Source organism: Trichomycterus rosablanca, chromosome 4 (assembly GCF_030014385.1).
Source record: "Trichomycterus rosablanca isolate fTriRos1 chromosome 4, fTriRos1.hap1, whole genome shotgun sequence".
Classification (NCBI taxonomy): Eukaryota; Metazoa; Chordata; class Actinopteri; order Siluriformes; family Trichomycteridae; genus Trichomycterus; species Trichomycterus rosablanca.
This window is the reverse complement of record NC_085991.1, coordinates 2,114,997-2,129,998: the sequence shown is the minus strand read 5'-3', so window position 1 is coordinate 2,129,998 and position 15,002 is coordinate 2,114,997. Positions and strand designations below refer to the sequence as shown.

Genomic DNA, 15,002 nt, shown 5'->3' with positions numbered 1-15,002 from the left:
GAGGAACATGCAAACTCCGCACAGAAAGTACCCGGACGGCTCCACCTGGGGATCGAACCCGGGACCTTCTCACTGTGAGGCGACAGTGCTACCCACTGACCCACCAAGCCGCCCCTATATTGCACTATGGTTAAAAAAACGTTCGTTCAAGATCAGTGAGCAAGTGTGTGAATGTGCGAGTGTGGATCGATACCCGCGCCCTGTGTTTTAGGATGCGTTTGGGATGATTTACCTCGGGAGGCCGGCTCTTGCGGTCGCAGTAGGTCATGAGTTCGTACAGCGTCACGCCGAAGGACCAGACGTCCGATGCTTTGTAAAACTTGCGATGGATCAGACACTCGGGCGCGTACCTAAACAGGTCAGATTCTCATTTACATTTACATGAAGACATTCGGCAACGACCGATCACAGCAATCGTTTACATTTTCAGCATTTAGCGGACGCTTTTATCCAAAGCGACTTACAGTCCTGTGACAGTATACTGTCTAAGCAATTGAGGGTTAAGGGCCTTGCTCAAGGGCCCAACAGTTGCAACCTGACAGTGGTGGGGCTTGAACCAGCGACCTTTGGATTATTAGTCCAGTACCTTAACCGCTAGGCTGCCAATCAAGGGTTAAGGGCCCGGGTCAGGGGTCCAACGGTGGCATTTTGGCACCCTCAACCTTCTGACCAGTCGTTTGGAACCTTATCTGATAAGCCACATCACTGGTTTTATCAATCAGCAATATGGACAAAAGTATTTGGACACCTGAGCATCCAACGTTATTAAAATAGATCGACCTGTGTGTGATCTCTTCAGATCTTCTGACAAGGCTTATCAGTCAAGACTTTACAGTATGTATATGGGAATTTGTGCCCATGCATTTAAAGGGAAGCCTCAGTTGATGTACCAGTTCATCCCAAAGCTGTTCAGTGAGGGCTGAGGTCAGAGCTCTGTGCAGTATATGGCCAAAAGTATGTGGACACTGATCACAACTATGAAATTAAATTGGAGTTGCTCCACACACACACACACACACACACACACAGAAACACACACACACACACACTTTAGAATTTGTGCTCATTCAGTCTAACCAGCGTTTGTGTTGGACACAGTTTGGGCATGACTGTGCCCCTGTAGAGACCGGTGGCCTGCACAGAGCCCTGATCTCAACCCTAAAGAACACATTTGGGATGAACTGGGAGCCAGGCCTTCTTATTTCCAAGAACTTCAAAAAAAATTCTTCCCAGATGAGTAGAAGCCACTAAAGTTTGGCCACTAAAGGGGAGAACTCCACATTATTTTGTGTGGAACACGATGTGGACGCCAGGTTTGCTCACCAGTACACTGGACTGTCCTGCTCCTCCTTCACCGTGTAATACTCCGCGTTATCTTTGATGCTTTTGGTCAGGCCGAAGTCTCCGATCTTCACCAGCATCTCGTTCTCCACCAGGACGTTCCGAGCCGCCAGGTCTCTGTGGATGTAGTTCTGAGAGCCCAGGTAGTCCATTCCCTTTAAGAAACAATTAACATTAACATTTAGCAAATCAGCATCTAGTTTTAAGCTTGTGGTCGTAGCTGCTTCCTCAGAGCTGCATCTGAGAGCCTCCGTGTTGTCTGTACCTGGCATATCTGGATGGCGTAAAGCAGGAGGCGCTGCTGGCTGATATGAGCCTTGTTTTTGGGTAGGAAGTCCTTCAGGCTTCCAGCAGGCAGATACTCCATGATCAGCTTAATCGTTCTTCCACCTGAAACGGAAATTCTGTCTTTAATAATAGGACATAAATTAATATTTATTAGGATTTTAACGTCATGTTTTACACTTTGGTTACATTCATGACAGGAACGATAGTTACTCATTACACAAGATTCATCAGTTCACAAGTCATGGACAGTCATGGGGAGAACATACAAACTCCACACAGAAAAGACCTCGGAATCAAACCCAGGACCTTCTCGCTGTGAGGCGACAGTGCTACTCACCGAGCCGCCCTAAAAATGAATACTGTGTGTGGGTAAATACGGGGTACGGATATCAGCGGTGCTAACGGCCGGTCGGGCATCTATACAGACGGAATAGATGGTGGAACAGTTTAGCCGTTGGAAGATTTGTGTCTCCAGTTCACCGCACTTGCACGTCTTTGGACTGTGGGAGGAAACCGGAGCTCCCGGAGGAAACCCACGCAGACACAGGGAGAACATGCAAACTTGGATACAATAAGGAGGGGTGAAAATGGTTGTTTTTTATCTCCCGCATGTTAAATTCAGCAAATAAACAATAACTGTGTGATGAATGTGCAGAAGTCAGTTTCCCGGTCGAATGGGGTGTCCAAACTTTTATGAATGTGTACGTTTACGCACCCTCTTCGGTACAGATGCCTTTGTACTTGACGATGTTTTGGTGGTAGAGCTCCCTCATGGTGTTGATCTCCCTCCTCAGGTTGCTGCACTCGGGCCCCTCGCTCTCCGATTTGAGCGACTTGACGGCCACCAGTTGCCCCGTCTGATCTCCGTGAGGGTCGTAGAGACACAGCTCCACCTTCCCGAAGTGACCCTGTGGCACAGCGGGACATCACAAATCACCCGTCAATCATATTCTATTCAGCCATAACATTAAAACCACCTCCTTGTTTCTACACTCACCATTTTACCATATAGAAGCACTTTGTAGTTCTACAATTACTGACTGTAGTCCATCTGTTTCTCTACATGCTTTGTTAGCCCCCTTTCATGCCGTACTTCAATGGTCAGGACCCCCACAGGACCCCCACAGAGCAGGTATTATTTAGGTGGTGGATCATTCTCAGCACCGCAGTGACACTGACATGGTGGTGGTGTGTTAGTGTGTGTTGTGCTGGAATGAGTGGATCAGACACAGCAGCGCTGCTGGAGTTTTTAAACACCGTGTCCACTCACTGTCCACTCTATTAGACACTCCTACCTAGTCGGTCCACCTTGTAGATGTAAAGTCAGAGACGATCGCTCATCTATTGCTGCTGTTTGAGTCGGTTGTCTTCTAGACCTTCATCAGTGGTCACAGGACGCTGCCCACGGGGCGCTGTTGGCTGGACATTTTTGGTTGGTGGACTATTCTCAGTCCAGCAGTGACAGTGAGGTGTTTAAAAACTCCAGCAGCGCTGCTGTGTCTGATCCACTCATACCAGCACAACACACACTAACACACCACCACCATGTCAGTGTCACTGCAGTGCTGAGAATCATCCACCACCTAAATAATACCTGCTCTGTGGTGGTCCTGTGGGGGTCCTGACCATTGAAGAACAGGGTGAAAGGGGGTAACAAAGCATGTAGAGAAACAGATGGACTACAGTCAGTAATTGTAGAACTACAAAGTGCTTCTATATAGTAAGTGGAGCTGAGTGTAGAAACAAGGAGGTGGTTTTCATGTTACGGCTGATCGGTGTATATATTTAATTCTCTGTGTGTATTTCTGCTGCGGTACCTCTCCCAGGTTCTGTAATTTCTTCAGAAATCTGCTCTCGAACTGTGTGGGGTCGCTCTCCAGCACAGGAATCACATCCGACACCATCGACGGGTCTGCAGACACGGCGTGAGAAAGGCGCGTCAAGCTAAAGTTCACCGTTTTCTACATCGCATCGCTAAATGATAAAAACGTGCACTTCTGCAAAAAGCCGCTTACTGTGTTCCTTAATGCGGTCCAGTTCTCGCACTATGGCTCGAAAGAACGGCCTCTTCCTGGGGTCGTAGTTCATGCACTGAGTGATCAGCTCGGCCAGCTCGCTGCTGTCGGGGACCACCAGCGCGCCTTTGCCCTCGTAGAAGCGCTCCTTCTGCTCGACACACACACAAAACACACGGAATTAAACTCAGAGAATAGTTAAGGGTTAAAGAGCTTCCACATGAACCCAACTCCCACCCCCTTCTCATTTTAGTCATCCTCAATTCCCTACTACAATTTCTAACCAACACTACTCACAAAAAGTTAGGGATATTTGGCTTTCAGGTGAAATTTATGGAAAAGGTCAAAAGTTCACGCTACAGTGATATTATATCATGAAAGTCGGGCATTTAAGTAGAAGCATGCAATGGAGATTTCCTCATCTCAAACAATTTATTGAAACAAAAGCCAACAACAGTGGTGGGTATACTCCAACAAAACATCTCAATGTCTCAATAACTTGTCATGTGCCCTTGAGCATCAATTACAGCTTGACAACGTCTCCTCATGCTGTTCACAAGTCGACTTATTGTCTGCTGAGGCGTGGCATCCCACTCTTCTTGAAGGGCGGCCCTCGGGTCATTGAGGTTCTGGGGTACAGAGTTACGAGCCTCTACACGGCGACTCGGCTGATCCCATAGGTTTTCTATGGGATTCAGGTCTGGAGAATATGCAGGTCACTCTATTTGAGGTACCCCGGTCTCCAGCAGCCGTTCCCTAATGATGCCACCTCGATGAGCTGGAGCATTGTCGTCCATGAAGATGAAATTAGGCCTGTGTTGTTCATGCAGAGGCACAATGACTGGATTAATGATGCTATTCAAGTAGTATGGGCTTGTCACTGTACCATTCACAAAGTGTAGGGCAGTTCTGTATTGACTAGACACACCTGCCCACACTGTAACACCACCACCACCACCAAAGGCTCGTCTGGTGACGACAGTGACTGATGCATAGCGCTCTCCTTGACGTCTTCAACATTGTTGCCGGCCATCATTTCTGCTCAGCGTGCATCGACTTTCATCAGTGAACAGCACTGAGGCCCACCGGTCCCTCGTCCAGCGTAAATGCTCCCGTGAACGACGCCTGTGCCTGGTGGTGTGGTCAGGCAACCTTGCAGGTCGTCTGGCACGCAGACCACGCCGATGTAAACGGTTTCGAATGGTCTGACGTGACACTTGGGTTCCTCTCACCTCCCTTAAACGTGCCTGGAGTCGTGTGGCATTCATCATCCGGTTCCGCAGGGCACTGTTCACAATGAAGCGGTCATCAGCGTGGGATGTTTACAAAGCCAAGCTTGAACAATCTGCTGCTGACCCACGTAAGCTTCATGCTATCTTTTCCTCTCTTCTGAACCCTCCTCCTCCTCCCCCTTCTGCCTCTCTCACTGCTACTGACTTTGCAACATTCTTCCAGGACAAGATTGACAAAATCAATCAATCAATCCTTGTCTCCGACTGACCCACTTTCAACTGACCCTCAACCCACCAACACACTCACCAGCTTCACCCCACTCACCATGGATGAGGTTACACAGCTCCTCTCATCCAGCAATCCCACTACATGTGCACTTGACCCTATACCATCCACCATCCTCAAAGACATCTCACAGGACCTAATCCCCTTCATCACACCCATCATCAACAACTCCCTGACATCAGGTGTTGTCCCTACTGCTTTTAAGAAGGCTCAGGTCATTCCCCTTCTTAAGAAACCTACACTAGACACTATAGACATTAACAACTACAGACCTGTCTCACTCCTCTCTTTTCTATCCAAAATTCTTGAACGTGCTGTCTATAACCAACTATCTGCCTTTCTTACTCAGAATGATCTCCACGATCCGTACCAGTCTGGCTTCAAGGCAGCACATTCTACAGAAACAGCACTTGTAGCTGTTACTGAGAAGCTTCATGCAGCCAAAGCAGCCAAACTGTCATCTGTTCTTATTCTTCTTGACCTTTCTGCAGCCTTCGACACAGTGAATCACAGCATTCTCCTGACCACTCTCTCCAACCTTGGAGTAACAGGTTCAGCATGGCAATGGATGGCCTCCTACCTGGAAGGGCGCTCCTACCAAGTGTCATGGAGGGGATCCATATCTACCCCATGCACTCTCTCAACCGGTGTTCCTCAGGGCTCTGTACTTGGCCCACTTCTCTTCTCTATCTACACCCGCTCTCTGGGTAAGGTCATAGCCTCCCATGGCTTCTCCTACCACTCCTATGCAGATGACACTCAGCTCGTTCTGTCATTTCCTTCTTCAGACACGCAAGTCTCAGCTCGCATCTCAGCATGTCTGCGAGATATCTCACAATGGATGTCAGCTCATCATCTAAAACTTAATCCCAGCAAGACAGAGATGTTGCTCATTCCTGGAGATCAGTCTCCAACCCAGGACCTAGTCATTTCTCTGGATGACTTCCAGATTAGACCATCTGATAAGGTAAGAAGTCTTGGTGTTGTCCTGGATAACCAGCTGACCTTCTCTCCTTATATAGCCAACATGACGAGATCGTGCCGGTTCCTCCTGTACAACATCAGGAAGATTCGGCCATTTCTCTCCAGAGAAGCTACCCAGATTCTGGTGCAATCACTTGTAATCTCTCGGTTGGACTACTGCAACTCCCTCCTGGCAGGAGCTCCCATATCCACTATTAAACCCTTACAGCTCATTCAAAATGCAGCTGCTCGTCTGGTCTTTAACCAGCCCAAACACTGCCACATCACCCCACTGCTGCGTTCTCTTCACTGGCTTCCTGTAGCTGCACGCATTCAGTTTAAAACACTGACGCTCGCCTACAAAGCCAAAAATGGACCTTCGGGGTCTAATCAAACCCCGCTCTGTACCACGCAACCTCCGAGCCTCTAGTCTAGCTCGACTTGAGCCTCCATCCAGGACTAAAGGAAGACAAGCATCAAGGCTGTTCTCTGTTCTAGCGCCCAAATGGTGGAACGAACTTCCTCTGTCTGTCCGAACAGCTGAGTCTCTTGCTGTCTTTAAAAAACGATTAAAAACACACCTTTTTACTAAACACTTAGGCTGATTTGTACTTATTTACTAACACTTTATTCCAATCTTTTCCATTTAAAAAAAAAAAAAAAGAAAAAAAAAAAAAAAAAAAGGGCACTTTGGTTCTAACAGGTTTTAGCAGAGTTGTGTTCTTCGACTGTTGTCTATCTAAACTTAAGGAATGAAATGTTCACTATGGAAGCACTTCTGTAAGTCGCTCTGGATAAGAGCGTCTGCTAAATGCTGAAAATGTAAATGTAAATGTAAATGTGGCCAAAGGACGTCCACTCCTATGCCTTTCTGTGACTCTTCCAGTCTCTCTGTATCTCTGTTGCAAGCTCAGCGGCCACTTCCGTCTGAGAACATCCTGTCTGAAGCCTCGCAATGGCGAGGCACTGTTGATCGATCTTTAGGTGTCGTCTTGGTCTCATGATGTCAAAATGTGAACAGCATGATGAGGAGGACTGTTTAAATACCAATTGTAATTGAACCAGGAAATGTATTGGTCGATTCATGGATCAAACAGCTGTTGTGAATTTTGCCGTTACGCTCCTTGTTAGAGAACAGCAAGTTGTGCAAAAAGTACTGAAACATTGAACAGTTGGACATGTGCATTCAAAAGTTTAGAGAAGGTCACATTAAGTTCACCTGTAAAGGTTAGAGTGCATTTTAGGTTCATCCTGAAATTTCATCAGAAAGCCAAATATCCCGAACTTTTTGTGAGTAGTGTATATTAGGTTGATACTTCTATTTTCTATATCTACTTTTTTCATTCTTAGTTTTGTCTAGGTCAGACATGCAGTTTATTAGTTATAAGTACTTTTTGAAATATTACATACTACATTTTTATTCTATTTATTTAATTACATACAACATTACTTGTGTACTTTAATACTTTTTGTTTTAACGTGTCTTGAGCTGCTGAAATAACTGACTTTCCTTATGGGATTATAAAGTTATCTGTCAGTCAGTCAAGTCAGTCAGTCAGTCAAGTCAGTCAAGTCAGTCTGTCTGTCTGTCTGTCTGTCTGTCAATCTATCTATCTATCTATCTATCTATCTATCTATCTATCTATCTATCTATCTGTCTATATATCTGTCTGTCTGTCTGTTTCTCTATCTACCTGTCTATCTGTCTATATATCTGTCTGTCTGTCTATCTATCTACCTGTCTATATATCTGTCTGTCTGTCTGTCTGTCTGTTTCTCTATCTGTCTGTCTATCTGTGTCTGTCTGTCTATCTGTCTGTCTATCTATCTGTCTGTCTGTCTATCTGTCTGTTTCTCTATCTGTCTGTCTGTTACTCCATCTATCTGTCTGTCTATCTGTCTGTTTCTCTATCTATCTATCTGTCTGTCTGTCTATCTATCTGTCTATCTATCTATCTGTCTGTCTGTCTGTCAGTCTGTTTCTCTATCTGTCTGTATGTCTGTTACTCCATCTATCTGTCTGTCTATCTGTCTATCTATCTGCCTGTCTGTTTCTCTATCTGTCTGTCTGTCTATCTATCTATCTGTCTGTCTGTCTATCTATCTACCTGTCTATCTGTCTGTCTATCTATCTATCTATCTATCTATCTATCTATCTATCTGTCTGTCTGTCTGTCTGTCTACCTGTCTATCTGTCTGTCTGTCTATCTATCTGTCTGTCTGTCTATCTATCTATCTATCTGTCTTTCTGTCTGTCTGTCTGTCTATCTATCTATCTATCTATCTATCTATCTATCTATCTATCTATCTATCTATCTATCTATCTATCTATTTATCTGTCTGTCTATCTGTCTGTCTCTCTATCTGTCTGTATGTCTGTTACTCCATCTATCTGTCTGTCTGTCTATCTATCTGCCTGTCTGTTTCTCTATCTGTCTATCTATCTATCTATCTATCTATCTATCTGTCTATCTATCTATCTGTCTGTCTGTCTGTCTGTCTGTCTGTCAGTCAGTCTGTTTCTCTATCTGTCTGTATATCTATCTATATGTCTGTATGTTTCTCTCCCTATCTGTCTGTCTGGCCAGTCGTGCCTGTTAAGCGCCAGGCTCTCAGATTCATACTAGAGAGCTCAAACTCACCACGATTAAATCCAAACGTTAAATAATCAAGGCACCCACGCGAATACTTTTTACTTGTTTTCAGTTTTAACAGAAGTCGAAGCACCTCGGTACGTTTCTTGTCCCTGAGCGGAGCCTCTCCGTTGTAGCAGATCTCCCACAGGGTCGTCCCAAAACCCCACTTATCCACGGCGACGCTCTGAGCTTTGGGGTTGTTCACACACTCGGGGGCGATCCAGGGGATTCTGTCCACACACTCTGTTAAAACACAGAACAACAGAGACGGAATTACTCCACAATTCATATGCGACTCCTGCGACTGTTCCTGTTCTGTGGCTGAACAGTTTGGAAAAAATGTATCAAAAATGAGTTCTTTCATTTAAAATATACCAAATATTTGAGTGAAAAATGTCACTTAAATATTAAATGACAATATTTTTCGAGAAAGCATGGGACAGCATGTAAATGCAAATAAAAAGTAGAGACCAGAAGAAAATGCCTGCAACATACTCCAAAATAAGGTCAGGAATTATGGAAAACGTAAAAAAAAAAAACATCTCTTGTTATCGGCCAGCCGGACGCCTACACAGACCATAATTGGCTCGTCCGAGCGAGGGAGGCCGTAGCAATTTCTCATAACTGCTGCAGTTACGGCCTCTGCTGGCTGACTGATGGAGCCTGATAAATGAGACGGGGGATAATGGAGATTGGTGCATGACTCTCTGTGCGCGATACAGATCTTCAAGTAGGTGAAAATAAGCGCTCAGCTAGTGCACAAAGAGCTGAAGGACTTGATGTACGTGCCAGATTGTGTGTGATTAAAAAAAATCCTCAATAAATGTATCAAATTTGTGAATTTTTTCCCTGTAATGTATTCAGTTATTCAGTCTCAGACGAAAAACTGATCTCAAGACAGGTGTATGTAAACTTCTGAGCGGAGCTCGGTGTTACCTTCTTCGTTGAGCATGGTGATGGGAACTCCCGGATTGCTGAGCTTTATGAAGGGAGCTTGTTCTCCATCCAGGCCGTCTTTGGCCAGCAGGATGTTCTTGGTGCACACGTAGCCGTGGACGAGTTTCTTATCCTCCTGTCGGACAGAACGGGGGAAGAAAAAAATGGGACAACAGCTTTGTGAACTGGAGAGTAAAGAAAGTATTTAAAACTGGTTTATAATTCTAAACCCAAACTCTGCTACAATATGAGCGTAGGGGTGTAGATACCTGACCATGAGCCTGCTGGACCTCCCATTCCAAAATCATGAGCATTAATATACAGTTGGCCTTACAACAGAGTTTAGAATGTGTGCACGTTCAGTGAAAAGATGGTTTGTTAGGTCGGTTGTAGCCTAGTGGTTAAGGTGCTGGACTAGTAATCAAAAGGTCGCTGGTTCAAGCCCCACCACTGCCAGGTTGCCACTGTTGGGCCCTTGAGCAAGGCTCTTAACCCTTAATTACTTAGACAATACAATCTCACAGTACTGTAAGTCGCTTTGGATAAAAGCATCTGCTAAATGCCAAAAAATTTAAATGTAGGTCAGGCACTGATTTTGGACACAAAAGCCTGTCTAGCAATCCGTGTTCCAATTCATCCCAAAAACTAAACAGGAACAAGGTGACGTCTTTATGGAAGTGGCTTTGTACACAAAGGCACACACATACTGGAACCGTTGCCATAACGTTGGAAGCATATCACTCATTTCGCCAACCAAATTCCATAAAAGTTGGGACAGTAGGTAAAGTACAAATAATAAATAAACACTACTATTATTTAAATTGAGGCCTGCAATTTATTTGAAACATTTGGGACAGAGAGCCAAATAATACTGGTACGTTTGTGGAATGAATAAAAACACCTGTTTTAGGACCCTCAGGTACCGCAGTGGTCTAATGCGCTAACCCACCACCGCTTAGATCTCGAGCTCTTGAGTTCAAATCTTAGGAGGTGCTATCGACCTGGCTGGGTGCCCAATCAGACATGCCTAACTCAGCCTGTTAACCATTACTGAAGACCCGAGACCTTCAACCCTTAAGACAGCACTGCATTAAAAGCCTTCTGTATTAAGTAATAACCACATGGGTTCGGGAATACTTTACAAAACCATTGTCAGTACACACAGTCTGAGGCTGCATCTACAAATGCAAATAAAAGCCATATATCAAATCAAAGTACATCCCGAAGACTGAATGGGGCTAAGGTGATGTCGTGATGGACGTGGCTTTGTACACTAAGTCACACTCAGGCTGGAACCACTGCCTCAAAGTTATAAATAGATCAACAACATCCAGAAACGCTATAGATGCCATCTGGGTTCATCTGAGTTGGACTGAAGCAAAGTGAAAGCATGGGATGTCGTTTTTTATTCTACTGTCCCAACTTTTTTTGGAAATATGATTGCATGTAAGTGATTTTCTACCCCCAATAGAGTTCATACCAGCCTTAGTGTAAATAAATAGTTTTTTTTTTTTACCAGAATAACAACCGTGCGTGACAACTTTGTCTGTGTTGTTTTGCTTTCTAGAGCCGTCCAATCTCTTATTGGTGACCAGTCATGGCTAAAAACGCGGCGTATTAACTCACCAGGTAACTGAGGACGCCGGCGAGCTGCTCGGCGACCTGAAACTTCCAGGACGGACTGAGCTCGGCGTGATGGGCTCGCATGAACAGATCCAGAGGGCCGTGCTGCACAAACTCCTCCACCATGATTACTGAACAGAAGAGAACACGATCGGGTCATTCAGCTACCTAACACATACAATGAATGAACAGTTCATTAAAATAGTGCCAAAAGTATGTAGACACCTGCTCGTGAGCTCGCTGGCCTCCACTATTCCAACATCATGAGCATTAATGTGCTTCTTCAAGGTTCGTTTGCTGCGAAATTGTGGAGTGTCTATGAGAATTTGTGCTCTTTAGTAAGACAAAGGCTTACCGAACTCACAGTGTATTTATTTTTTTATTTATGGACCTTAATTCTGTGCCCTCCCCAAACTTTATTCCCTACATTTCATTTTATAGATGGGGCTGGATAACCGGAAATCCATCATTAGGAGGGGTGTCCACATACTTTTGGCCACGAATCGTACGTTAGAGACGCACTTACTGTCCATGCTGTGCATGCAGATGCCGTACAGCAGCGTCATGTTCTTGTGTGAGATCTGCCGCATCGAACTCACCATTTCCAGGAAAGCCTTGAGATACAGAGATTCATAAATATACATCACGTTTTCATTTACCACAGGCAGGAAAATTCCCAGTTTCTGATTGGCCGAGAGGTGTGTGTTTTAAATAAACGCCCTAGATGGAATGTGATCATATGACCGAGCACAAAAACAGTGATAGCAGATTTATGTTTATATCTTACTAAACAAAAATGTGAAGAATTTAACCTCTGTTCTGTTTGGAGACATAGAACTTGGGGGACGCCAAAGGCATCACAGTTACATTGCGAAACAAGAGCCAACAGACCAGGATCAACAAATGTGATTTTCATACAGGAAATAAACCCTGGACTTGGTGACGGACTCTGCTATGTTCCTTTTTTCTATTTTTATTTATGCATTTTCTCCCAGTTTAGTGTAGTCAATCTGTCTTCCGCTGCTGGTGGATCCCTGATTGCAGTCGAGGTGGGTATACTGCCGCTCACGCCTCCTCAGACCCGCACGCAGCCCTCAGCGGAGCCCTTTTTCACCCATGCACTCTGCACAGGCGCCTCTATATCTGATCAGGGTCCTTACACGGCGTTCACCACATAGTCCGGTCATCAAGCCCTAGCAGAAACGTGTCTGCTGCAGGCACTGCCAATTATGCCCGCTAGATGACCAGTGGCAACGCCAAGTTTTGAACCGAGGAGTTCACAATCTCGGCGCTGGCATGCTAGCGGGATATGCTGCTGCGCCACCTGGGCGCCGCCCTTTTTATATCAATTCTTCATTTGATTTTCCTTTTAATCTAGTCATGTCTAATCACTAGGGATGTAACGATGCACCACAAGACAGTTAAAAATCGATTCACATGTGTAACGATTCAAATCGGTTTATACGTATAATGAATCAATACTCAGTTTAAACAGCAGAGGGCGCTGGCGCTATTCACCTCGCCTGGTTGACGTCACTACAGAGTTGCCAGGTTCTGAATTTTCCAGCCAAATTTATTTACGTGAGGATACTTCTCTACTCTTTATTTGTATTATTCATTTATTTATTTAATGTGGGATTCATTTCATTTCAGTTTTTTTTTTACACAATAAGGGAAATGTGCAGCATTGTTTTGCATAGTTTGTACCTACCTCAGAAATAAAAGGACATTCATTATTTAGATCAATAAAAGATAAGCACAAATACAGCATTTTATTTTGTTTTTAAGAGAAATAATAAAAGACCTCTACTCCTGACTGAAGAGGGCCGTGAATAACACACACCCCCTCCAAAATGTGCGCAGTACCTGACTGCTTCTTTAAACCTGCACCAGAAGTGGTTCGTATGGAGATTCGTATCCATTATCCCCCGTCTCTGTAGGGGCGCCATCCATCAGGCAGAAGTAATGAGGAACCCCACCCGCGGACGAGCCACTTATTGTCCGTAATGTCAGCAATGGTGGGCTAGCATATAGTCTGATAATCACACATGAACGTTCAGTTAGTGGTGGATGTAATGAATGCACTTACCGAAATGTCTTTAAGCCCCGCGCCGAGTACTTTGATGACCACCTTCACCTCGGTGTTGTTAAAACTAATCAGACTATCATCGTCATTCTCTATCTTCAGAGTTCCCGAGTAGATGTTGGTGCGGGTTCCTTTCCCCAAATGTGTCTCCTGTACAAACATGATCAATAACGAACCTTTTCAAATCCAAGCGCCTCCATCAATCATTTTATCTCTCCTCGTTTTATCCATGTTTCATCATTAGAAAAATATGATTTGTTAGTTTCAGGATTCAATTCTTTGGGCAGGAAATGGATTTGGTGTCTTATTACAGTGAATAGTTCTATGGAAACCCAGTCAGATCTCCGTCGTTCGATTTGCACTGCGTGTACTGGCATGCAGCTTTCGTGCAGTAGTGCAATCATAAATGATTCAACAATGAACTGTGAGTCAGAGGGACAAAAGAACAGTGGCACCGTTAAACGCTCTACCTCTCTCAAATGGTTCATAGTTCAACTAAGCGTGTTTGTTTTTCGGCAAGGACTTGACTTTTAAATACAATGCTTGAATTTTTATACGTACACTCACCAGGCATAACATTATGACCACTGACAGGTGAAGTGAATAACACTGATTATCTCTTCATCGCGGCACCTGTTAGTGGGGGGGTATATTAGGCAGCAGGTGAACATTTTATCCTCAAAGTTGATGTTAGAAGCAGGAAAAATGGGCGAGCGTGAGGATCTGAGGGCCAGATTGTGGTCAGTATCTATCAAAAGTGATCCAAGGAAGGAACAGCGGTGAACCGGCGACGGGGTCATGGGCGGCCAAGGCTCATTGATGCCCGTGTGGTCCGATACAAAAGACGAGCTCCTGTAGCTCAAACTGCTGAAAAAAGTTCATGCTGGTTCTGATAGAAAGGTGGATATACAGAATACCTAGAGCATCACAGTTGCTGGGCTGTTTTGGCAGCAAAAAGGGGACCAACACAATATTACGAAGGTGGTCATAATGTTATGCCTAATCGGTGTATTTACATATACATTTTCGGCATTTAGCAGACGCCTTTATCCAAAGCGACGTACATTATAGTTACAGTATACAGTCTGAGCAATTGAGGGTTAAGGGCCTTGCGCAACCTTCTGATTACTAGCCCAGTACCTTAACCACTTGGCTACTGCTGTATGATTCCTAGTGTAGGATTAAAATTGATCAAATCTAAGGAAACACAACAACGCGGTCGAACCTGAACGATGTCGTCCTTGTTGATCCGGTGAAAGACGAGCTGACTAGTTACGGACGGAGGCGGGACCGAGTCTGGCCTCGTCACCATTAAGAGATTGGACGGCTCTGGAAATCAAAACAACACAGACAAGCCTGTCACAGTAAGTAAAGACCCATAGATCAAACCAACTCTTCTCCAATCCATGTGCACACTCAATACACACACACACACACTTCACCTCTGGGCTGAGGCGGGCAGCCTCGTGCCAGCTTCAGGGAGATGCTCTCTGTACTCAGACAGTGACCACACAGGTGATCGGTCAGCTCTCTCAGTGTGGGCTTCTCGATTTCGGTCCCGCACAGACAGAAGCCGCCCTCGGTTCTCTCAATCTG

General features: G+C 44.9%; 1 protein-coding gene across 1 annotated transcript in view; it reads right to left on the bottom strand.

Moving 5' to 3' along the window:
* The window catches only part of LOC134312101 (tyrosine-protein kinase JAK1-like), a 32,132-nt gene that overhangs the window by 3,984 nt on the left and 13,146 nt on the right, over nucleotides 1-15,002 (bottom strand). The window contains exons 10-22 of the mRNA XM_062993783.1: nucleotides 14,849-15,002; nucleotides 14,632-14,735; nucleotides 13,410-13,556; nucleotides 11,847-11,934; nucleotides 11,324-11,451; nucleotides 9,698-9,833; nucleotides 8,853-9,004; nucleotides 3,645-3,795; nucleotides 3,447-3,541; nucleotides 2,345-2,537; nucleotides 1,607-1,731; nucleotides 1,324-1,496; nucleotides 233-350 (exon numbers count right to left, since the gene is read on the bottom strand). The exon at nucleotides 14,849-15,002 is cut by the window's right edge and continues 42 nt beyond it. Of these exons, the coding sequence (XP_062849853.1) occupies nucleotides 233-350; nucleotides 1,324-1,496; nucleotides 1,607-1,731; nucleotides 2,345-2,537; nucleotides 3,447-3,541; nucleotides 3,645-3,795; nucleotides 8,853-9,004; nucleotides 9,698-9,833; nucleotides 11,324-11,451; nucleotides 11,847-11,934; nucleotides 13,410-13,556; nucleotides 14,632-14,735; nucleotides 14,849-15,002 (1,764 nt within the window). The remainder of the gene's footprint in view (nucleotides 1-232; nucleotides 351-1,323; nucleotides 1,497-1,606; nucleotides 1,732-2,344; nucleotides 2,538-3,446; nucleotides 3,542-3,644; nucleotides 3,796-8,852; nucleotides 9,005-9,697; nucleotides 9,834-11,323; nucleotides 11,452-11,846; nucleotides 11,935-13,409; nucleotides 13,557-14,631; nucleotides 14,736-14,848) is intronic.